General features: G+C 29.6%; 3 protein-coding genes and 1 long non-coding RNA gene across 7 annotated transcripts in view; 1 reads left to right on the top strand and 3 right to left on the bottom strand.

Annotated features, from left to right (window-relative positions):
- The window catches only part of LOC103569858 (integrin alpha-PS2), a 41,176-nt gene extending 37,763 nt beyond the window's left edge, over nt 1-3,413 (bottom strand). For both annotated transcript variants that reach the window (XM_008547384.2, XM_008547385.2), the window contains exon 1: nt 3,036-3,413. In XM_008547384.2, coding sequence (XP_008545606.1) covers nt 3,036-3,220 — 185 coding nt within the window. In that variant the 5' untranslated portion in view covers nt 3,221-3,413. The remainder of the gene's footprint in view (nt 1-3,035) is intronic.
- A 3,481-nt stretch (nt 3,414-6,894) lies between these two features.
- On the top strand, nt 6,895-15,403 carry LOC103569859 (titin homolog). 2 transcript variants are annotated; one of them, XM_008547387.3, is made up of 6 exons: nt 6,895-7,094; nt 7,185-7,912; nt 8,833-9,125; nt 9,198-14,263; nt 14,325-14,365; nt 15,048-15,403. In XM_008547387.3, the coding sequence occupies exons 1-6, from the start codon at nt 7,052-7,054 to the stop codon at nt 15,129-15,131; spliced, it is 6,255 nt and encodes a 2,084-aa protein (XP_008545609.1). In that variant the 5' UTR covers nt 6,895-7,051; the 3' UTR covers nt 15,132-15,403. The 2 variants fall into 2 exon arrangements, with proteins under 2 accessions (XP_008545609.1, XP_008545610.1); XM_008547388.3 differs by having other exon boundaries at nt 14,309-14,365; nt 15,048-15,139.
- A 56-nt stretch (nt 15,404-15,459) lies between these two features.
- Nucleotides 15,460-17,362, bottom strand: LOC103569861 (activated RNA polymerase II transcriptional coactivator p15). 2 transcript variants are annotated; one of them, XM_053741831.1, is made up of 5 exons: nt 17,271-17,362; nt 17,135-17,187; nt 16,786-16,901; nt 16,228-16,459; nt 15,460-15,732 (listed from the first exon to the last, which is right to left on the bottom strand). In XM_053741831.1, exons 1-5 carry the CDS (start codon nt 17,342-17,344, stop codon nt 15,650-15,652), a joined length of 558 nt encoding a protein of 185 aa, XP_053597806.1. In that variant the 5' UTR covers nt 17,345-17,362; the 3' UTR covers nt 15,460-15,649. The 2 variants fall into 2 exon arrangements, with proteins under 2 accessions (XP_053597806.1, XP_053597807.1); XM_053741832.1 differs by lacking the exon at nt 17,135-17,187 and having other exon boundaries at nt 17,271-17,358.
- A 1,714-nt stretch (nt 17,363-19,076) lies between these two features.
- Nucleotides 19,077-25,860, bottom strand: LOC128668582 (uncharacterized). Its single transcript, XR_008404216.1, has 3 exons — nt 25,452-25,860; nt 19,727-19,918; nt 19,077-19,642 (listed from the first exon to the last, which is right to left on the bottom strand). It is a non-coding gene; the product is annotated as an uncharacterized LOC128668582 (long non-coding RNA).
- Between the last annotated feature and the right edge of the window lie 284 nt (nt 25,861-26,144).

The raw sequence follows: 26,144 nt of genomic DNA, 5'->3' as shown, positions 1-26,144 counted from the left end.
CGTTAAATCAAATTAACTTGCGATGCTCGATGACCCAATTTTGAGCTTAATAAAATTACGCGATTCAATCAATTAAATGATTGAAGTTTTTTAAATTTTTTTCTGGAGTTTTGAGCTTCAGAAGGAAAATATTTTTTGAGGTGTGCAGATGGGAGTAAAATAATAAATCAGTAACAAAAGTATACAACAGATAGTGAAGATTAAAGATTTAAAACAGCATCAGGTCAACATATGCTTTTGCCGGAGGTGCGCATGAGCTCACAATATATTTTTTGACAAACACCAGAAGGACACGAGGAATGAGTTTGTTTCGGCTTTCACCATATGGTGCACACGTTTATAAAGATACTACTACTTTACTACATATATATATACATATATGCATACATACATATATATATATATATATATATATATATATATATATATATATATATGTAGATAGACTGGACGTCCGGAAGGACGAAAAGGATCATAAATATTTTATCATCCATGCGAAGAAAATGGAAAAAATTTATTTTACACGCGACTAGATAATTAAAATTTTTTTTTATCTATAAATTATCTCGACATAATATATGTAGATCATATTTTGTAAATTAATAATTATCTGTAATTAAAAAATGATTTCTTACTGCAAAAAAAATGATCCTGAAGTTAACAGCCAACTATTAATTTTCGAATTATTTTTTGAACAATTAATTTTTTGAAAAAACGAAAAATAAAAAAATGCATGTGTAGAAAATTAAAAAAACTAAAAGTGTAATTTTTTAAAATATTTTTTTAAAAATAATTTATCATTTTTTGAAAAATCTAAAAATGTCCAGAAAATTTTTATTATGAAGAAAAATGAATAATATTATTTTGTTCTGTATATAATTTTGAAAGCAAAATATATTTAAATAAAAAAAGGTGTAAAAGTGAGTTTGGATACACGAAAGATTGAAAGAAACTACTCTTTAGGATGATTACAGTATATTGAAAGAGTCTGAGCGACTTGAGGCACGTGCCTCACGCGATCCTCATTATCCTTTCTACGGGTCTTCGGTTGTTATATTCTCGATTACTCGCGACTCTTTATCGCGCCTTATATTTTACCCACGATATACTTGATCTTTAACATACAAAAGTGTTTAAATTATTTTATTACTATTATAAAGACAAATTACTGTGAAAATAATATTTAATGATATTTTAATACGATAAGTGATAATGATAGTAAATAAAAAATAATATATATATATATATATATATATATATATATATATATATATAGATATAAATTTTTATGATGATTCATATTTTCTATATATATATTTTTGCATCAAACCGTGCGTATGAGGCATGAAAATTAATTTTAATGCTTAGGCGCGCTTTATAAAACCGGACGGAAATCACACTGTAATATATCGTAACGGAAGTTGCAAACCGTCTAATGTAATAAAAAATATTTTTTTTTAATATTTAGCAATTTTTTATAAATTTGCATATTAATTAAAAGAAATTATTATTAATTACTCCCTGTATGAAAATAATATATATGGTCAAAATATATAATAAGTATCAGAAAATATATGTGGCGAATTTAACTATTTTCTGATATATTTTTTTTTATATTAAAAAATATAATATTCATCATATATGAGTCCGTATATATTTAGCATATATAAAATATATATGTCAATCATATACAAAAAATATATTTTTATCATATATGAAAATATATATTCTTGTCATATACAAAAACTATATTTTTATCATACATAAAAATATATATTTCTATCATATACGAAAAATATATTCTGATCATATATCATAACATATATTTATATTGTGTATGGAAAAAAAAAGTTTCTTATATATATGACCCACTCCAATTAAATTAGATATAAATTTTAATATACTCTTTAAATTGCAGATAAAATTATCGAAATTAGTTAATTTGAAGCGAATATATAATATACCCATATACATATACATACACCGAATAAAATATATGCTTAAATATAACAAAGAAAATATATGGTGGCATATATAATATAAATTATATGCTACCATATATTTCATTTCATATAAAAATTTTATATTTTTTGAATATAAAAGGAAATATATCAATACAATATATTATCAGGTAAATGTAAATGTATATATGGCTTAATATAAAAAACATATGTTACATATATGGAATACATATATTTCCTACTGTATATAATTTTATATTAAATCTGCAAAAATCTCTATATGATTTTTTATAATATACAATATAATACATCATATATTTTTTTGTCGCAATCATATGTGATTTTATATATTTCAACTATATATTGTTTTTTAATATGGGTCATTACATTATAAATTAAAAATTTTTTTTAAATAAAAAAAAAAGTTATTAAGGTAAAAACAAGATTTTATTGTACTCATAAAAAAAAATCATAAATTGTTGAATTACACCTACATATATATATATATATATAAGAAATTAAAATAGGAGGTCAAATCTAAATTTGGTATTCTCGTTAAAAATTGAAAACGTCATATAAAATGAAATAAACTACATGTCGCAATAAGTTTATATTACATATAAACACGATTTCATTCATATAAAACTCTAAAAGAGAGATTGGATACACTAATGGAGATAGTAGATGAATAATGATTAGAAAAAAAAAAAAAATCCTAAATGTTATACGAGGTCACAACCACGCATTAATTCGATACGATTTAATACATATATAAAATACCGATAAATTTATTCGTCATTAATTGAGCATTAAATAAAAATGAACGGGTAAATAGCCAAACAAAATATCCACATATATTTTTTCTTTATCTTTTTAGATATTCAGGGAAATAAAATAAATTAATGACTTAATTATCTGAAGTGATGAATGAACTTCTTTACGCTACGGATTTCTTTTTTATGAATCATTTACGATAATTGTATTTTTACTGTCACTACTATGAGCAAGTGTTTTAAAATTAACCATGAAAATACTTAATTGTTTAAATTTATTTATTTAAAAAAAAAAAATTACCATCCACGTTTGCTGTGATCACGATATTCAGCGACAGAGAAACCAAACATTGATTTAGATTCTTTTTGATAAGTAGTATAGTGTCTTGTTTCGATATTAAATGCATTTGTATTCCATATTAATAAACTGTAACTCACTAAAATAGCAGATATTAAAATACCGCGAAAACACAAAATTTCACGCATTTTGAATTATTTAAATTTTTGAATTATTGACACTGCACTAACTAACAATCACTGCTAATTAATAATAATTTCATTTGATTTTATTATTAGTATTTATCATTTGTTAGTTAATAAAGTGAGTTGGGGGTATTATCAACACACGACTTAATACTATATATTATTAAGCTGATGTGTGATTTAACTTGACGGACGGTCGCGGACAGACTGAGTGAAATACTATGTACTGACTCTTACTTAGACTTCTCTTATGACTCCCACCCACTGCCATTTCAAACTTACCCGGGTTTTATATATATATATATATATATATATATATATATGGGCCCGCATATTATCTATCTATATAGTTGTTGAATAAAAAAAAAGTTTGTGATTCATAAAAAAATGATTCAAATTTAAAAAATAATTTAAATTGATTTGAAAAAAAAATCGAATTTTAAATTTTATACCTCAAGGTAGAAAAAAAAATTGTTGATTTTTTTGTAAACGCATGAAAATATCATATATGGTAAACATATATTAAAAAATATATGTTACAGATATAAATATATATGTGACAATACATGTAATCTTATATAGAATTATATATAAATTTTGGCCGATTTTTATTATATTTCTGTATATGTTTTCTCTTATATGATTTCATATATTTTCATATAACTTCAATATATTATTTATATATTTGAAAACTTATAATTTTAATATATTTAAAAATAAATGTTATTTATATATGGAAACAAATAAGAATATATATAATTTATCATTATATGCCACGATATATGTACCATGTATTTAACTTTATAAATTTTTATATATTTTTTGATATATAGCATATAAATATCCCAATATATGTAAGAATAACTAAAATCTATTCTTTTCTGTCTTTCTTTCTCTGTTATAAGATTCAAACATTGTGTTCAGAATATATATGTGCTAGCTTACAAATTTACATATATAATTATCAATATATGTAATACATATATGTGCTAACTTATAAGTTTACATATATGATTATAAATATATATAATACATGTATTAACTTATAAACTTACATATATAATTAATTATATTAAAACAGTATATTATATATAAGAAAATATATATCGTTTTTGGCCACTTATATGCTCCCATATTGATTATATATTTTTCCATATATATTTATCATATATGGTATTTCTATACGGGATTTAAGGGACAACTTTTAATCATGTAATTAATTATTCATTTAAATTAAAAAAAAAAAAAAAATGAATAATTTTTTTTTTGTCGGAAGTAAAAAAAAAATTTTTATTTTGAATTTAAATAAATATTTGTATATACATATATATGTAAGGAAGGGAGGGGGCAAAAATGGGCCCTAAAATTTTGAGTGCCTGGAATAATTTGGAGTCTCCAAACATTTAACCCCCCCCCCCCCCTGCCCTATATATTAATTTAATATACAATTAAATTTAAATAAATATTTAAATTTAAATAAAAAATTTTTTGACAGAAATTTATTTTACTAGAAGTTGATAAAATAGTTATCGATATAAGCGATCGATAATAATAAAAATGAATGATAATTAAAAATTTGAAATTTGAAATTTTGAATAAAATATAATGAGTAATAAAATAATTAATTGAATTTTATAATAAGTTAAAAGTGATAAGAATATTTTAATTTTTTTTAACGTTATATTAGTAAAAGAAAAATATTGTTTAATTTAAATTAAAAATTAATCAAGATGAGTGTCATTGCACAAATATCAATATCATTATTTCTGGGTATCGTTATTGGAATTGGATTAGTTGTCTTATTCTTATTTATACTTTATAAAAATCCGGACTGGAATAAAAAAATTAAAGAATTGTGGAAAGAATGGCCTATTAATTTTGAGAAAACCGAAGTTGGAAAAGTCGAAACTACAGCTCACCCAGAAGGAGAAGGTTCAGGAGGAATTCGCTAATCATCATCATAATCAACTTAAAAACTATAAACGATAAATTAACAATCAAATATGAGAACAATTATTGGTAAATATATGCAAAGTAATTTTATACGTCAGCGAAAAAAAAGACATTACAATAAACATTGACTTTAAAATTATTTTCACAAAATTATTATTGATATACTTTACTCTGATAAATTTTCATAATTAATTAATTAAATAAATTTAATGATGTACAAATAATTTAAATCTTTGAAATTGATGATAAATAATTTTTGTATATTGATTAATAAATAATTAATAATTATGTTAAATTTAGTAATTGGGACATTTAAATAATTTTTAAAAAATAATTAAATTAATAATTACAGCGACAATTATTTTAAGAGAATAAATATCACAGATTTACGAAAAAATAAAATTTTGACAATGGAAAAATTTTAAATCCGAAAAATTAATTTTTTTTTATACTCATATTTTAAAATAAAAGTTGCTGACGAATGACAATTTTAGAAATATTAGAATAAATTAATAAAATTTAATTAGAGTAAAAATTAAAAAATGCGTATTTAGAAAAATGAAAAATCTGTACGCGCATTTTTTAAAATTTAATTTATTTGAAATTTATAAACCGTCTCACGTCTGCTACATTAAATTATCTTGGTTAGCAAACAATCAACAATTTTTGAATTTTTTTTCAACAATTAAATTAAAAAAAAAAAATTATGTTCTTATAAAAAATTGAAAAAACTACAGGTGCAATTTTTCCAAATTTTTTTTTATAATTTATCATTTTTAATAAAATTTCTAAAATTATTAGACGTCGGTAAACTTATGATACTGAAGATAGCCGGCGTCTAATAATTTTTGGATTTTTTTTTAGACAATAAATTATTAAAAAAAAAAATGTTTAATAAAATTGCACTTGTAGTTTTTTAAACTCTCTACAAGTGCATATTTTTATTTTTTTTTTTTTTTTGTAATTTATTCGTTTAAAAAAAATTCAAAAATTACTAATCGTTCAGACTCCAGTATCATTATGGTCCAGAAGTTATCAGACGATCAACAATTTTTGAATTTTTTTCCCAGTTTAATTACAAAAAAAAAAAAAAATAAAAAAATGCACATGTATAAAATAAAAAAAACTACAAGTGCAATTTTTCAAAATCTTTTTTTTTTTATAACTTATTATTTTTTTTGAATTTCAAAAATTATTTGATATTTGCTAACTTTAGTCATATAGCATCATTTACATTCGCACTCACTAAAATAATTATTTATAATTTTAAAATTTTTAAAATTGATGTTCCTGATAAAAATAAATACAAAAATTATTAACTTTACCTGACAAAGTAAAAAAAACCGATGCCTTTTTAAAATTACACCCAAAATCACAACGCGACAAAAAAATCACTTCAATTATTAAAAAATAATTAACTAAAACTTAATTACAAACTTAAACCACAACCACAATTAATTAATTACATTAATTACTACATTAATTACAACAAATAAATCACAAGTCACGTACCCGAGAGAACTTAAGTCAACTGACAGCCGCTAGGCGCGCGCGCATCTCCTCCCAGCGCGCGCGCAATTCAAATTAAAAAAATCTAAAGCAGCGCCACCATTCAAATAAACCAAATTACTTTATTTGGGATTAAAAATGCCGCGATTTCGCGCGCACGCCGACAAAGAACGCTGTTGTTAGTAAAAGACAGAGTTAAAAAAAAAAATAATCAAAACATTCAGAGATGCTCAGTTAAGTTTCATGTTTTTTTTTGTTTTTTTTTTTTTACCATTATTACAAAACAATTAAAACTACTGTCCCTAAGTGTTGATAATTTATTAAATTAACTTATTAATTAGCTAAGTAATTATTTTAAAATATATTTTTATAATGGAAGGAATTTTACCTTCAGAAATTGCACGACTAGTATTAGGTAAGTTAACAATTTAATGACGCTAACCTCAGTGATATATTTTATTTAAATAAATATAAGAATTAATAATAATTATAATTTATAACACAGGATATTTAGAAGAAAATGAATGCGTGGAAGCCGCTGCTAGTTTTCTAACCACGTCGCCGCATCTCCAAGAGTGCCGCGACGTTTTGCAAAGAGGAAAAAAATTCAGTACCAAAGTTAACAATTTTACACTGACTTATATCATGGAAAAGTACTGGTCAGTTATGGGGTTCGTTAAAGATAAATTGTCTAGAGTTGACGATTGTGATATGCTGAAGCAATGCCTGCATACTGATGATCTTGAGGAGCAAATAAAATTACTCATTGACGGGTCATCTAGGGGCCAGCGTTTTTTTGTCAACATAAACGTACCCCAGGCTCAGGGTGGGTCGCCGATTTTGTCCAGCAGCATGCGGAAGCGCAAGCACAGCGGGACTCATGACCGCGAAAAATGTAAACGTCAGTTCAAATTGAATAGTAATGAACCTGCTTTGAATACTGATGCCACGCAACTTGACCAGTTACCTGGTCACTCAGAGGCTTTGAGAGAGAGGATGATTAAGAATTTAAATGACCAGTCAGTATTTAAATCTAGTAAGTCGGTGTCGGGATCTGCGACCACGGGAATAGTGAAGAAGAAGCTGGTTGATGGAGAGGAAAAAAAGCTGGTGAAAAATTCTACGGCTACGGACACTAAGGAACTGACGCATTTTTCGACGGCTGAAGTTCAGACTCTGGATATTGAGAGCGATGGGGAACTGGAAGCTGACATGCCCATTGAAAACCTCAGTGTAATTATTATTTTTTGGTGTTTATTTAATAGATGGCTGGTGTTCCAGCATTGGAACTTTAAGTTTCAGTGTCAGCCAGGTGAAACAAGCGAGTTTCAGTCCAAAGCAAATTAATATCAGCAGACGCGTAAATTGTGAATGCCGTCAGCGGCAGAAACAAACTTGTTTCAGCTGAGGAATAAACAAATAATGTCTCTGCCCGGTGACTGAAGGCCTCAGCAATTTAAACTCTGATACTTGTAATTTGTTTATTAGTCATTTCAGAGCATTAATTTTATTTACGTAAATGACAGTTCTGACTGTAATTAAGTTTTATAAAAATTAGTGTCAATAATAACTAGTATTTATAGTTTCTGCTTAATTATAAATTTAAAATGACAATTTACGCTTACGCTGATAGTTGATTGCACTATTGCTAGAAAATTAACTTGTTTCTGACTGGCTGCTGACACTGAAACTTTAAGTTCCAATGCAGGTGATCATGAAAAATATCGGGCATGTTCAGAAAAACACTCTGGAGATTGATAAATATTTATCCAGGCGATTAGTAAGTGGAAACTCACGTGGTTTAATTAAAACCAGAGGAACGAAAGAGTACCTGACACCTCATTTACCTTCTCCGTAAAATTAATCAACGCATTGCGGCAGTCGATTTGTTCCCTGGTTCAACCAGATAATATTTGTCAGCGCAGAAGCTGCATCTTTATCTTCCAGAGTTTATTTCTGAACATCCCTAGTGTGTAACTCTGAATGAAACACGATTTCAGACCGGGTGATGTCAGCCTTCACTCGCAGTCTGAAATCCTTTTGTTTCCTTCTTTGTCGCACAATACACCCTAGACTCAAGATAATTCCTGATTCAAAGACTTGATATTTAACTGACGATTTGTAAAGTAAAAAAAATAAATTCGAAATTCCAGCTCCTGACAAAGGAAATGCTAAACCGTACAGAAATCCAAGAAAAAATAGCCGAGAATATAAACAAAGCTCTCCAGCCTGTTGACTTGTCCTCACTGATCAAAGAGACCAGTCCCGCTGATAATCCCGAGGGAAATACATCAATAATGACAGAGCTGAATAACGCCATCAAGACAATCGTCAGTAAAACGGAGACTGACCCAATGTTCGAGCAGTTTCTAGATGAGATAATCGGTACCAATGTTGATGATTTATCTCCTAATGACAGTCCAAGCAATTTAAATTCTGCTGACAGGTATTTTTATCAATAAATATTTTTTTTTTTAATTATTTATTTACTCATTTATTTGTTAATTTAATCACTCAGGTTCAACGAAGGACAGAACTCAGTACCAGACGATACTGAAGGCGTAAAGCAAAGACTCAGTGTATCTAGCGAATTAAATGGAGCAACAGAACACGACACTCTTGATGATTTGAATGCTGCTGCTATCCAAAGCATCATCAATGCCAACAAAATAACCCAGCAAAATAACTCCAGTGATTCAATTGACAGTAAACCCATAGAAAAGCCTGAGCCAAGTGTTTCTGCTGATGTTTCCAAGCCCAGTACCAAAACTGATGGAGCATCAACTGGAATTACTCAACTACTCAGTCCTCCGAGAAGTGTCACCAGCGCGCTGTCCATCGGGATCCCGGACTCGTCATCAGCTCCAGATTCCCAACCCCAAGCTGAAGCTCCAGGTTCAATCCTCGCTCCAGTGTCAGAAGTAAATGAAAATCCAGCTGAAGTGAGACAATCGGCTACCAAAGTGAGAAGAACACGCCGACAGAAACCTAAACCTACGATAATTCAAGAAGAAAATGTCGTCACATTGCCGACACTAGTCGTCTGTTCCCAGAACGAAATGAGTAATTATATATCGGGTTCTCAGAAAAATCCTTCTGCGTCAAAGTACCCAACGATCGCACCTAGACCTTCTAGTGAGACACTTTTTCTACGTACAGTCCAAGTACCAGCGATAAATCCGGTGGTGAAACCGGTGGTGAAACCAGTGTCCAGTGCTTTTCAGGCTGCAGTGCAAGCTGAGCTGTCAAAGAAAAAATTACTGCTACCTAAGCTTCCAGTTAAGAAGGAAACACCAGAAGCAGTGACTGCTTGCGGAAATAATTGTCTAGGTGAGGTTTCAGATATGCCAGCGTTGAATCTTGATGACTCTTCACTTTCGGGTACTGGTTTGTCGCCATTTTTAAAACTTAACAAACGTAAGCGGTCACCAGAACCAGCATCACCAGCAAAACCTCCAGCAATCGCAGCAGTAGCATCAGTTCCAGAGACAGTAACATCATCAGATCCAGTTCCAACGATAGATCTCACCGTAGACGCAAACGTTTCTACAGAAGCATCAACTCATGAGATAATAAAACGCACACCCAAGTCGCTGATGAAGAGTCGGGCGAAAAACTACCGGCTCAGTTTATCAACACCCAGGCGCCGAAGCAGTCACGTGCGCGCCCTAGACTTCAACACCCCGACACTCAACTCCAGTCGCCGGTACTCGGTCGCCAGCGCGCGTCCGTCGCCGCGTCCTATGAACAAATCCATTTGCCGGACGAGTTTATTCAATTCCCCGGTAACTAAAAACTTCGCGGTCTCTCCCAAGAAGAAGATGGCCACCAAGACACCCAGTAAGAGCCTGAACTCCATGGAGGTGCCGATTGCTACCAGAAGTCCCGCGCCAACGCTCAAAGGGAACTGGAACAAAGTGTCTGGTGTTGACACCATAATTGGCTACGATTCCCAATCAGACTCTTGTGTTTCTCCTCCGAAAAAAATCCAAGTTATAGAAGCTCCAGAAGCTGCTCGCAAGCTTGAAAAGTCCTGGGATTCGGATTTGAGGCAAGCGATAATTATTCCCGAGGAAGATAAACCAGTGAAGTCACGTAGAAATTCAAATAAATCCACGAAAAATGACAAAGACTTGGCTGTCAAAGAGCCAGCTGATACTGTTAGCTCCAGTGTTGATAAATCTGCTGGAGACAGCAACCAAGTGACTGTAGAAATAAAATCAAGTGTCAAAGTGACGCAGTCGACGGTCGTTACCGCCAAGGGAGTGACCAAAAAATATGCTAAATTAAAAACTATCGCTACGAAGACCTCCAGGTCCACTGATTCGTTGAACACCAGCCTGGATACCAGATCTGATAAAGAAAACCATCAGTCGGTAAATATTGGGAATCTAGAGACACCTCGTAAGTTCGATGACTTTGGAATACCACCGACTCCGCGGGTGCTGAGTCCTTCCAGCAACCCGACGTCTTTTATTCAAGCTCATGCTGATGAAACGAAAGTCGGTGGGTTCATAACAACCCCAGAGTTTCCGGTTACTCCTTGTATCAACATCACACCGAAACATTCCGACAATACCGTAGATTCATTGAAAAAAGACTTCGCGCCTTACTACCAACCGGGAGAATACGAAAAACCTGGTGGTAAAATTCAAGATGACAGCAAATCAAATCCTACTGGTGCTTCTGCTTCAACTTCTGCCTCTGCTTCTGCTTCTACATCAGCCTCGACTGAATCAGAGTTGGATGCCATGGGTGGCAAGTTGGAGATAACGCAGTTTGAAGTTATCAAGGAAAATTTACCCAAAGATGAAAGCAAAGAATTGAGGATTTCAAATGTTGACTTGGTCCTGAGCAGAAGCAAAGATTCGGAAAAAAGTCTGGACAATAGCAGGAGTGATGACTCGGACTCTGACAGCGACACCTCGTCTTCGAGTTCTAGTTCGTCGTCTTCTTATTATAGTGACGATCAGTCGAAGTCGAGGTCCAGGTTATCAGTGAGTAGGAGAAGCGGAAATATTTCAAAAAAAACTGATAATCTAGGGCTCGATTTAAGTGATTCGATTGTTAAAATTGATGATAAAGATGAAGAACAAGATGGCGGAAAAAATCTAGATGATGGCGGACAAATTCCAGCAGATGGCAGACAAATTCCAGTAGGTCTCGAGCAAATTCCAGTAAATGGCGGGCAAATTCAAAAAGATATTGGCGGGAAAATTCAAAAAGAAAATGAAGAAATTAAAGAAGATGATAGACAGAGTGAAGATAAAAAATGTGATGATAAAAATAAAGGAGAGGATGTAAATAAAAAAATAGATGATGTGAGTAAAGAAGTTATTGAAGATAAAAAAATAAGTGAAGATAAAGATGACCTAGAAGAAGAAGAAAATTATGATTTGGAAGATGGGGAAATATTTGAAGCATCACCGAAAAAAGTATTTCCATTAATGAAATCAGACGAAGCCTTAGCAGCAGCAGAAATTGAAACCCCAGCTAAAAATGATGATTTACTAGACGAAGCTGACATATCTGAGACTCCTAGTGGGTCTAAAAGCGGTACCGAGACGATGACGACAAATTTAACCAGCAAAATAAGTAAATTAATTAACACGAGTTGTCCTTGGAATCAAGATGACGGAAAGAAGACTTTGCTGACCGATCCTAGGGAAGACGTGGGTTCCAGTTATCTGGTGACAGCAATTGAGGACCGGCAGGAAATTCTCAGGAGAGAACTGGACGAAAAGCGGTTGCGCATGATCGATAAACTCAAGCCAAAGAAAAATAATATCACTGCGAAGCCTCTATATGCAGGAAGTAAAGGAAAGGATAAGAAAGAAGACAAACCTAAAAGTCGAGGGAAAATTGAGGTTAAGGACAAAGGTCAGAACAATTATGAGGTCAAGGATAAAAAAGATGATAAGGTTAGGAGTCAGGGGTCTCATTATGAGTTTAAGGATAAAAAGGACGAAAAGGTTAGAGTTCAATGGAATAATTATGAGAAAAAGGACGAAAAGGTCAGAAGTCAGGGAAGTAGTTTTGAGGTTAAGGACAAAAAGGATGATAGAGCAAAAGGTCAGGGGACTCATTATGAGGTTAAGGACAAAAAGGACGATAAAGTGAGAGGTCAAGGCGGTAATTATGAGAAAAAGGACGAAAAGGGTAGAGGTCAGGGGAATAGTTATGAGGCTAAGGATAGAAAAGATGATAAGGTTAGGAGTCAGGGGTCTCATTATGAGGTTAAGGATAAAAAGGACAAAAAGGATGATAAGGTGAGAGGTCAAGGGGGTAACTATGAGAAAAAGGACGAAAAGGGTAGAGGTCAGGGGAATAGTTATGAAGTTAAGGATAGAAAAGATGACAAAGCGAAGGGTCAGGCGAGTAGTTATGAGAAAAAGGACGAAAGGGTCAGAAGTCAAGGGAGTAGTTCTGAGGTTAAGGATAAAAAGGATGATAAGGTTAGGAGTCAAAGGACTACTGAGGTTAAGGACAAAAAGGACGAAAAGGTTAAAAGTCACGGAAGTAATAGTGAAGTAAAAGATAGAAAGGATGAAAAAAAGGATCAAGGAGCAAAGGATAAGAAAGAAGACAAAGAAAAAATTTCTGTTGTATCAGCAGTTAGGAAATCTGCGCGTTATGCTGCGCGTACGGCTAAAAGTGAGTCAAGTGATGATAAGAATAAGCGGGACACTAGTAAGGACAAGAAGAAATCTAGGGTTGAGGATAAGAAGGACAGTAAGGAAAAGGAAAAGGAAGTAGTGAAGGTTGATAATAAAGACAAGCCGGGATTTAAGGACAGCAAGGAACTGGAGTCTATTCTTATGAATCGGCTGCTTTTGGAAAATTCTAGGAAGACAAAAGATGGCGCTCGAGATGACCCGGGGGTTATAAGCGAAGAGGTTAAGAAGAAAACTTCTAGGGACAATAATGACAAGGTCGAAATGGTAAAACGGGATTTGTTTAGCGGGGATGAGATGAGCGACGTCAGCGAAGAGAAGAAAATATCGGCTAGTCAGGTCGAGGAATTACTGAGACAGTTGCATACCAGCGACCCGGAAATTTCCGAACCGGGAACTTCCGGCGAGATGGAGATCGATGTTAATGTCGATGACAATGTACCGGATCAGAAATTGTCTGTCCTCGAGTCACTGAAGTTGGTCCCGGCGGCTAAAAATTCTGGGAATGAAGAGGTGGAGGCTGACGTGACGTTCATTCACTGCGAGATTAATTTCGTGCATGACGATAATGTCAATTCGAAGAAGAGGTACCGGAAGTTGACTATTGACGACATTTCGATGACAATTCCGACAGATGATGGGGAACTTTCGATCACTTTGTCGGCGATTCCATACGAGGAGTTGTTCAGTCTCCAGCCGCCGAAGGCCAAGAAAATTACCAAGAAATCGGAACCGCCTAAACTGGAGCCGGTTAAATATAAGCGGAAGGTTCAATTGAAGGACAGTAGGTCTGTGGTTACGTCTATTAACTCGTTGCCGTTGGCTACTTCTTCTCCGAATGTCATCGAACAGACGGGAGTGACGAAATTAGTCAAGGATGTCGATAAAAATGATGGGCATTATAAAGAAGGTGAGATTTTATTTTTTTATTTATGTTATTGTTTTTAATTGTCAGGTAATTATTGTTACAGAAAAAGCAAACCGGAAAAAAAATCCAGAGGCTAAAGATACTGTAAGACTTTTTTTGAGGATTTTTTTGATACTGCATTTAGTCGTCTTGCAATTTTTGGATTTTTTTTTAAATGATAGATTATGCGAAAAAAAATATTTTGAAAAATTGCACTTGTAGATTTTTGAATTTTCTGGATGTGCATTTTTTCAATTTTTTGAAAAAAAAATCTGGAAATTTTTAGTTGACTACTAAATTCAGGATCACATTTTTGATACTGAGTTTAGCCGTCTTGTAATTTTTTGATTTCTTTTTAAATGATAGATTATGCGAAAAAAAATATTTTGAAAAATTGCACTTGTAGATTTTTGAATTTTCTGGATGTGCATTTTTTCAATTTTTTGAAAAAAAAAATCTGGAAATTTTTAGCTGTCTACTAAAGTCAGGGTCATATTTTTGATACTGAGTTTAGCCATCTTGTAATTTTTTGATTTTTTTCAAAACTATATATTATAAAAAAAAAAAAAAAAAAAAAAATGCACTTGTAGGTTTTTAAATTTCCTACATGTGCATTTTTTTCTTTTTTCGTATAATCGATTTTTTGGACTCCAAAAATTTTTAGTAATCTACTAACTTCAGTATCATGAATTTTTTTAAAAAGACCGCGTAGATTTTTTTCATCTTCGCGGTCTTAATGACCAACTACTAATTGATTTTATTAATAAATTACTCTTATTTTTTCCAGATTGACAAAATAAGAGACCCGAAGTTATTATTAAGTCAATTAAATATCGACAAATTACTTACGACAGTCCATGGACCTGAGTAGAAATATTTTATTTTAAAAATTGACACGCGCAATTCAAAATTCAAAAAAAAGTTTTCAATGCTGAGCATTACATTAAAAGTGTTAACTGTTAAGTTTGACTAACAATAAAAATCTATTGTCAGTTTCCAATTAAAAAACAAAACAATTAAATAATTATAAGTTGTAAATATGTGTAATAGTTTATAGAATAATTACCTTAGACAAGTAATTTTTTTTTAGTACAGTAAATTAAATTTGATATTTAATTATTGTACAAGTGCATCTAGTTTTTTTGTTTAAATATTTTTTACGTGAAAATTTTTTTGATAAAAAAATAAAAATTAAAAAAAATGTTTTTTATTTGTAATTTTTATTGATAAAATAATTATTCAGATTGACGGCAATAAATACTGAACAAATTATTCAAGGTAATTGTATTAATACAATTATAATTGTACTGTAGACATTAATTATTAGATTAATTATTACGGAAGTAATTAATAATAATTTTTAATTATTAATTGTGATGGGGGCGGAATTTATGCCTTGAGTTTGACTGCTTCATCAACTTCCCCCATAATGTCTTTAAGCTTCATGTAGTTCTCGGGAGTTAGAGAAATTCCTGTAATTTTATTAATTAATTAATTACTTACTTAATTTAATGAAATTGATATGATTCTGAAGGTAGCAGACAATTAACAATTTTTGAATTTTTTTTCGACAATTTAAGTAGAGAAAAACAAAAAAAGAAAAAAATGCATATGTGGGAAATTTAAAAAGCTACAAGTGCAATTTTTGAATTTTTTTTTTGACAGTTTAATTAATGAAAAAAAAAAAAATTCAAAAAATTCACATGTAGGAAATTTAAAAAGCTATGAATGCAATTTTTTAATTTTTTTTTGACAGTTTAATTAAAGAAAAAAAAAAAAAAGAAAAAAATGCACATGTAGGAAATTTAAAAAGCTACTTAAGTGCAATTTTTTGAATTTTTTTTTTTCTAAATTCAGTATTTAAAAAAGACATTGTTTAAAAATAAAATAGAAATCGTTAGACGGCGGCTAACTTCAGTATTAAATTGATGATAAGAAATAAAGATAAATGTTAATTTTGAAAATACCTTTGCGACCAGGTTTAAGAGAACCTTCATTATCAAGATACATTTCACGGATGTCGATGTACAATCTTCCTTTCCATTTACGAACAGTAACGTGTTTCTTGTTACCAATTTCCCATGTTGGTTCTTCTTCTTCAAGTTTACTTGAAGATGCCTTCTTTGATGGTTTTTCTTCTTTTACATCTTTATCTTTTTTTTCGTCACGCTTTGGCTTCTTCTTTTTTGGCTTTTCGTCCTAAAAAAAAAAAAAAATAATAATTCATCTATTAATTTTAATCGCTAAAAAAATGATCCGAGTTACCAGACAATTAAAAATTTTTTAATTTTTTTTTTACACAAATAAAAAAAAAAAAAAAAAAAAAAAAAAAAATGCATATACAGAAAATAAAAAAATCTATAAGTGCAATTTTTAAAAATATATTCTTTTTTAATAATTTGTCATTTTTTAAAGATTAAAAAAATTATCAGTCTGCTAACTTCAATATCATCATAAATGACTTTAATAAAATATTTATTGGCAATTAAAATTTAAAAAAATGATTAATAGATAAATATAATTACTTCAGAGTGACTAGATCCACTGGAATCATCACTAGAAAGATATTCTTTAGATTTCGGCATCTTGTAAATCAAATCTAGTTCCTCTTTCCAAAGGTCTTGATATTTATTTGGGTTTACTGAAACAAAAAAAAATATTTTAAGGTTAAAATTTGCTTTTGTTTTCTTATATAAATATATACTCATACATGTACATATATAAATATATGAGAAAAGTAACATATATTTATACGAAAAAATTATTCATCGTTAAATAAATAAATAAAATAAAAATAATTAATTTTTGCCGGCAAATAAAAGCATCTGTAGTTTTTACTACATACTTATATATTTAATAATTTAATTAACTTACAGAATAAAGTAGTTGTAGAAAAATATCGGGATTTTAAGTGATTCGATATTAATCTATAAATAATAATTAACATAAAGTGTAAGTTTTTTATTTGAAGATAACAATGAAGACAAAGGAATACTTTGCTTGTACTTACGATTGTCTGCAATTGAGTGTGTGGTTATATTTATGTATATATGTGAGAAAAACTGTATGTATATATGTAAACATATGTATTAATAAAATGACGGTTAGTTAATTTTTCAATTGGACGGGAAATAAAAAGCCGCGAAAATGTCGGCCAATTATACGCTTGCACGCAAGGTTCCCAATTACGTTTTTACCTAAAATGATTCATAGCTAAAATGGCTATGAGTGGTAGTGACACCTAGCGGAAACGACGAAAAGTAACTGGAATATGAGCCAAAATTTCAAATAGGAAATCAACCCGAAATGCGCATGCGCAAAAATTTAAAATTACAAAGCGGGTGTCTAATTAAAAGTTATTTGCATATATAAATCTAAAATTTGTTATATTTATTTGTAGGTATTATTTTTCTTTTACTTACCTGTATTTATGTGTGTAACTTCTTCTTCATAATTAAATTTACTTTCGTTTTTTAAAAAACACTTATTTTTATTTGTAAAATTAAATATTTAATAAAAGATAACGAAAAGGTTTAAAAAAAAAAAAAAAAAACATAATTAATAGCATTGAAATGAAAATTTATTATTAACAAAACAAAGCAACTGAGGACAGACTTTTTATATACATACACTCCTAAATAAGTAGGCATGTACAACGTTATGAGTGCGCATGCGCGAACATTTAAAAATTTAGGAAATTTATTGATGACAATTTGTTCTCTTTTTTTTATTTCTTTGCTATTTATTACGATTAAATATATATATATATATATATATATATTATGTAGACATATTTATTTAGATACATGTCAATTAATAAATAAAATATTATATATGAATTAAAAGAAAAGAATTTTCTTATTTAAATCAGAATTACTCAATATAAAAGAATTTTAATTAATTGATATAAAAAAAAACTACTAAAAACAATATTCTATTGCACATACGCAAATATTTAAAAAAATACAAAATCTCTCGGAAATTATCCAGTAGAGATTTTTCATTTCTTTTGATACTATATATTTATGATTTAATTAGTATGAATATTAATATTTGCTTCTTTACAATAATAATCATTTTCTGTACGAAAAATATCGTTCAGGAAATAAATACTTTTGTAAAGAAGCAGATGAAAAATATAAATAATATTGTAAAAAAAAGAGAAAATTATAGTATACATTTTTCTTGATTTTTCATAATTTTTTTTTTTTGTTTATTTGATTGCATTAATATTTATTATTTTTTTTACTTACCTGTATTTATAAGGATTCTTCTGCTTCTTTTTAATTATATGGATTTTTCACTTTCTTATAAATAATATACTTAATTCTATTTATAATCTAAATATTTAATTAAAAATAAGAGGAAGGTTATTTTTTTAATTTATAAATGCTCAATTAAAAATAATAAATATTAGAATTTATTATTTAAAAAAAAAAAAAAAAAAGCGGCTGAGGACCGACTTCCTATACTGTGCGCATTCACCTACAATTGTATTTGTTTAGAAATACAATTGTACTGGTCTAGGCTATTTTCTTTTGTTAGAAAGAAAATAGCCCGTTTGGGAAACCTCAACACCGATAAAATACTCCGATAAAAATCCGATAGACCCGGAATCTATCGGTTTAAATCGGAGGATTTTACCAGTGAAAAAACCCGACCAACACAGTGATCACTCGATTGGTGACCAAAAAAAAGCTAAATAAAACTAAATACAAAATTTTATACATTAAACAATTATAAAATAAATACATATAAAAAAAAAAAAAAAACAATAAATTTTCATAAATAAAATTCCTTAAAATTAAGCCTTAATAGTAACATTCAGGTCTGATCACACAGTACTCAATCTCACACACACTCCATACGCTTATAAATAATACTCGGGTATGATCACAAAGCAATAAAAATTTACATACAATCCATTCATTACATACTTATAGGTAAATTAAATTACATTCATTCATACTTATAATTAAGACCTAAAGGGATAAAGGAAGAAAGAAAAATTTAAATAAAAAACAAACTACCCAAAACCATGCAACAAAGAAAATAAAAAAAAAAAGCAAAATACGCAAGCACCATGCGAAAAATGCAAAAGATACATGCCACTCGAACACATTCTCACTCTATAAAAATATAAATTAAATTCTTAAATTATATATCATTCTAATATCATTCATCACACTCACACTTGTATAAAATAATTATTTAAAACTAAATACAATTAATCTTAAATTAAATTAAAAATTAATAATAATAATAATAATCTTAATGATCAATTAATAATTATTCTTCTTTCTCGTCCTGGTCCTCCTTCTCCTGGTCTCGGTATTCCTTGGCACCCATGGATATCCTTATTCTCGTTGACTGGATCTGAAACTAAAATATATATCCCAATAGATTAAATACAGGGATACATATTTATAGAAAAAAAAAAAGAAATATTAGAAAATGAATATGCACCAGAAAAAAAAAAATTAAAGCGGCGGTGTGTCCTAGGATCTGCATCACCTTGTCCTTGATGTTCAGCAACATCACTGTCCTCAAAATTATTCTGGTCCTGGTAGGCCAGTCATGTCAATAGATTCCATTGGACTCTAGATTAGACACGTCATAAATGATATTGAAACAAGTCAATCCAAACTATATCTAAACCTGAAAAATAAATTAGAAAAAAAAAAAAAATAAAGAAATTAATAGCCCAATAACTTCAGCAGGGTAAGAGTTAGGAAAGTCCCTGGAATCATGAAAAACCTATTAAAAAAAAGTAGAAAGAAAAATTATACATCTAAACCTGAACAAAAAAAAAAAAATTATAAAATTTATCCAATTCATGGTGAGGTTACGGAACCTTGAGAAATCTATTAAAAAAAAAATCATATTTCTAAACCTAAAACAAAATCCTAAAAAATGAAAAAAAAAAGATAAAAAATAAACATGTCGGGGTGCGGTTCGCGTATCTAGTTTTTTTTTTAAATAATAATTGAAAAGCTATCAAAACTAATTAAATAAATAATAAAGTGACTCTATTGTTAAAAGACTGACCTTAATTTAAGTGAATTTATATTTAAAAAATGGCTCGAATCTACGGAACTTCAATTAAATAAAAAGAAACGAAAGGGGGGGGGGGGGTGAAAGAACATTAACATTAATTAATTTAATTGAAATAAAAATAAAAAAAAAATGGCTCTAATTCAAGTGAATCTACTTTCAAAAAACTACTGACTCTACTTCTACTAAATTGACGCTAAATTAAATGACGATAAAAAAATTAAGAATGACTGAGCATTTACAGTAAATTAATTAATCGAAGCAAAAAATAAAAAAAAATGACTCTAATTTAAGTGACTCTACTTGTATCAAAATGACGCTAAATTAAATGACTCGAATTAAATGACTCTACTGTCAAAAGAACGACTTTAAATAAAAAGACTCTACTTTCAGAAAACTACTGACTCTACTTCTACCAAATTGACGCTAAATTAAATGACGATAAAAAAATTAAGAATAAATGAGCATTTACAGTAAATTAATTAATCGAAGCAAAAAATAAAAAAAAATGACTCTAATTTAAGTGACTACTTGTATCAAAATGACGCTAAATTAAATGACTCGACTTTTTTAAAAATGACTCGAATAAGATGACTCTACTGTTAAAGGAAACGACTCTAATTAAAGTGACTCTACTTTCACCAAATTGACGTTAAATGACATGACTCGAATTAAATGACGATAAAAAAATTGAAAATGAATGAGCATTCATATTAAACTACTTAATTGAAACCGAATTCCCTTCTGATCGTATACAAAAGTCACTATAAAATCACATCGTTATGATATCATCAATAAAACGATTGCAGTCAATATTAATATCAATCGTGTAATGCGACCTGCCAGGGCCAATTACACTATCATTATAGAATGATAATGGTATTGATATTAATTATGACAGCAACAATAATATTGACAATACCGATAACAGCACGATTATTACAGATTTTCTTAGCATATACGAGCAATAACGATCGACATGTATTGAAAATAGAAATTTAAAAAAATATAGTGAAACCTGACCGAGTGCCAGGTCTCTATCATTAAGTGAAACGAAAACCGACTCTACTCTTAAAAAAAATTACTCTACTTCTATTAAATAGACACTAAATTTATCAACTCGACTGTTTATAAAATGACTCGAATTAAATGACGATAAAAAATTAAGAATGACTGAGCATTTACATTAAATTAATTAATCGAAGCAAAAAATAAAAAAAAAAAAGACTCTAATTTCAGTGACTCTACTTGTATCAAAATGACGCTAAATTGAACGACTCGACTTTTTTTAAAAATGACTCGAATAAGATGACTCTACTGTTAAAAGAACGACTTTAATTAAAGAGACTCTACTTTCAGAAAACTACTGACTCTACTTCTGACAAATTGACGCTAAATTAAATGACGATAAAAAAATTAAGAATGACTGAGCATTTACATTTAATTGATTAATAAAAAGAAAAAAAATTTTAAACTGAAGCTACTCAAAATATCTCCGATTCTGTAAATATGACTCTACAATGATGATATTACTCTCATTTAAATGACTCTATCATTAAAAAACTGGCGTTAATTCAAATGACTCTAATCTTATAAAATTGAAGTTAAAAAAAAAATTATTGGGGTGTAAATACATGTGTGATAAAAAAAAAAGTGTGTGTGTGTGTGTGTTTTCTTTCGAAGAATAATAAAAACTACATAATATATTGCCATCAAAACTGAACCGTATGCGTAGCATTAGGCCACCAGCCAATCGATAAATCGAATCCCCGTTTTGATCGCACACAAAAGTCACTATAAAATCACGTCATTACGATATCATCAATAAAACCATTGCAGTCAATATTAATATCAATTGTGCAATGTGACCTGCTAGGGCCAATTACACTATCATTATCTCACTCATAAAGTGGTAGTGATATTGTTATTAATTATGACAACAACAATAATAATGATAATACCGATAACAACATGATAATGATAGATTTTCTTATAGCATGCGACCAATAAGGACCGACATCGATCGAACCGGAGGGTTATGCGTACCAGCCCAGAAGATCAGGATATATATTATAAAAAAACTAGCAATTAAATATCGCGACAGCCTGACCTAATGCCAGGGCTCATAATTTACGCGGGAATGCCATTTAAATTAAATTTATTATTAGAAAAAGAAAAAAAAAACCCGATTTTTAAAGTAACTCTAATCAAATTAATACGACATGCAAGCAGTACCAACGAGTAAACTAAAGACTCTAATGATAATGCCACCTAACCAAGTGCCAGGTGATTTTTTTTAATTTAAATCTAATTTAATGAATTTAAGGGAAAAAAAAAATTAAGGGTGTAGATTGGTGTGTAGAGAAAAGTCGCCGTAAGCGAGGTTGTGGGTAACCTCGACTATACGGCGGCGTGTGGGGTGAGACTCGATTTCATTAAAGATGAACAGAGTCTCAGGGGTAGTGTAAGTAAGGGTGTATGAGAGAGAAAGAAAAAGAATTGAAGCTAAAAAGAACCCAAAGCAAAATTGACTCTAATTTAAAAGCCCCTGGACCAGTAACTTAAAAATCTAAAAAACCGTGACGCTAATACTCGATTTAAAAAAAAAAAAAGGGGTAAAGTGTTTGGTGAATGAAAGAGTAAATGAGTGGTAGAGTTACCACTCATTAAGAAGAAAGAGATGGGGTGATTCTAATTTAAAAAAAAAACCCGAATTATTTAATTAATCTACTCCCCCGATCAGTCTAGTGACATCAAAACCCCAGTCCTATATTATTCCCCTCCTATAGTAAAACTAACTTATTAACTAACGCAGCAAAAGTGACTCTAATTAATTGAATAAATAAAAAAAAATACATATCGCTCTACAGACGCTTAAACACTTAAAAAAGAAAAGATTTGATCAGAAAAATTTTAAATGAATTGAGACCGGCACCCAAATCGCACCCGGGTACTCAAAGGGTGGGACAGAATAATTCATAAAAAATTAAAACTGATCAGGGAAAATTTCTTTTTTCAACTTTTTATCATTAAAAAAGAAAAAAAATAAATTTTTTTTAATTTTTAATGGATAAAAAAAATATTTTATATACGCTGCTATGGTTGGCCACCCATAACAGCGTAACAATATTTTTCGCCTTTAAGATCTATAGAGCGATATATATTTTCAGACTCTAATTCGCGTGAATTTAATTCTAAATAAATTATAAGAACCAAATGTCCTTATAATCCCTAACACCCATAAACCCCCACCCAACTAAATCACTAGACCAATATCCCATTTCGCGGACAAAACCCAACGCGAATTAATTATTAATATTAAAAAAGGGGTAAGGGTAGTGATATAGAAAGAGAAAGAGATGAGTTAGGGAAGGGTTGGTTGACTCTAAAATTAAACGCGTGATTCTACTGAGAGAATACTCTCAACAAAAAACCTATTACTGGTCCACTAATTAATCTAATTACCCCGATTAAAAAAATTAAGAAAAAGATAAAAAATAGAAGAGAGAGAGAGACTTGGAAACGCAAAGAGCGTATGTGTATGTGTGTGAGATGGGTAAGAAAAGTTGTGTTTGAATTATCAACAGCAGAAGGCTATTGATAACCAATCAATCTACACCCCATGTTAAATTAAAAAAATAAAATACAATAACTCCAGAAGGGAGTTATTCAATTTATAGAAAAAAAAAAAAAGGTTACTCGGTTAGTACTGCTTGTGATTCAAATGACTCTAATTAAAATGAATATAATAAAAAAAAAAAAAGACAAAATTTTAAAAAATAAATGACTCTACTTTGGAAAAATTAATTTAATTTAAATGGCATATTTTAAAATTTAACTCAACTCAAATGACTTTACTGTAATTAAAATGACTCTACTTTTGAAAAAATTAGTTCGATTTGTATGATTCTACTTGTAAAAAAAACCGGAATTTTGTATCACTTGATACAGAATTTAATTTATTAAGAAAAAAAAAAAAAAAAAAAAAAAAACGGCGGTGAAAAATATGTGACTCTAGTTCATATAATTTGTACGTGACTCTAATTTTGAAAAGATTATGTGTATATATGAATTCACACCCCAATATTAAATATATTAATTAAAATTTGAAAAATGACTCGAATATAAATGATTCTACAGATTTAAAGATAAATTTAAACGCTCGAATTTAATTCTAAGAAACTAAAAATAATGCAAAAGACTCGACTTTAATTGAAAAAGAAAAAAAAAATTAAATGTAAATGACTCGACTTTGATTTGAAAAAAAATAAATTTTATGCAAATGCTCAACTCTTATTTAAAAAAATTAAAAATATTTCAAATGACTCGACTGCAATTTAAAAATACTAAATTTACTATAAATTATTTGAATTTAATTTGAAAAAACCGAATTTATTACGAATGACTCGAATTTAAGTTAAAAAAACCGAACTACTTTCAAATGACTCGACTTTGATTTGAAAAAAAATAAATTTTATGCAAATGCTCAACTCTTATTTAAAAAAACTAAAAATACTGCAAATGACTCGACTGCAATTTAAAAATACTAAATTTACTATAAATTATTTGAATTTAATTTGAAAAAACCGAATTTATTACGAATGACTCGAATTTAAGTTAAAAAAACCGAACTACTTTCAAATGACTCGACTTTGATTTGAAAAAAAATAAATTTTATGCAAATGCTCAACTCTTATTTAAAAAAACTAAAAATACTGCAAATGACTCGACTGCAATTTAAAAATACTAAATTTACTATAAATTATTTGAATTTAATTTGAAAAAACCGAATTTATTACGAATGACTCGAATTTAAGTTAAAAAAAACCGAACTACTTTCAAATGACTCGACTTTGATATAAAAAAATTGAATTTACTGTAAATGACTCGACTTGAATTTGAGAAAACTGAATTTAATTCAAATGACTCGAATTTAATTTGAAAAAACTGAATTTAAGTTGAAAAAACCGAATTAGTTTCAAATGACTCGACTATTCATAAACGTAATGATTTTAATTAAAAAAAAAAAAAAAAAAGATACGGAACCGTTGATAAAAATTAAAAAGTGAAATGAGATAGACAGATAATAATAGAGAATAGAAAAGAGAGTGACAGAAACCAAAAAACAATAACAAACCTCAACAGGGAAATAACTTTATTTCCCTGCCGAACGATGCCAGATGATCAGCTGGTAGGATGACAACTAGCAGTCCCTTGAGGTAGGTCAGTGTGTTTCAGTTCCATCCTTCCTTCCAGTCAAGACATCAGAAAACGATAGTTTCCGTCGTTGGAATCCATTGAAAACCTGTCTAAATAATTAACACTTTTTAATTAAAAAAAAAAATACTTTTGACTTTTGTAATTTACTACATGGAAAAAAAAATTAAGAAAAAAAAATTAATTATTTCAACTTGCGAAAATGCCAGTTGAAAAAAAAAATTTTATTTTAAAGTGACCATGGATCACGTTAAGGAAAAAAAAAATTTAAAAAAAAAAGTCAAAAGTATTTCGAAATATAGTTGGACACTTCGACTACGATGTCTACACATCGGGTGTCGGGTGCCAACTGACCCTTTTGCCCCTTGCCCTTAGCCCCTTCACTTTTCCACCACTTTCCCCTACTTACTACTCACCCTGCGCAGTAGACGATTTTACTGGTATCGGATTTTTTTCTGCGCAGGTAGAGAGGGATCTCCCCCCAACTTCGACCTTACGGCCGAACTACCCCTCAACCATGCCTACGTGACCTGACCCTCTTCCCCCGTCCCCGCAACCCCCTCGTCCAAAAAAAGCTGATGCAACAATTTTTAAAATGAAATAATTTGATCAA

The sequence above is a fragment of the Microplitis demolitor genome, chromosome 9, assembly GCF_026212275.2.
Source record: "Microplitis demolitor isolate Queensland-Clemson2020A chromosome 9, iyMicDemo2.1a, whole genome shotgun sequence".
NCBI classification, from domain to species: Eukaryota; Metazoa; Arthropoda; class Insecta; order Hymenoptera; family Braconidae; genus Microplitis; species Microplitis demolitor.
The sequence above is the reverse complement of the archived record's forward strand: the minus strand, read 5'-3'. Positions and strand labels throughout refer to the sequence as shown.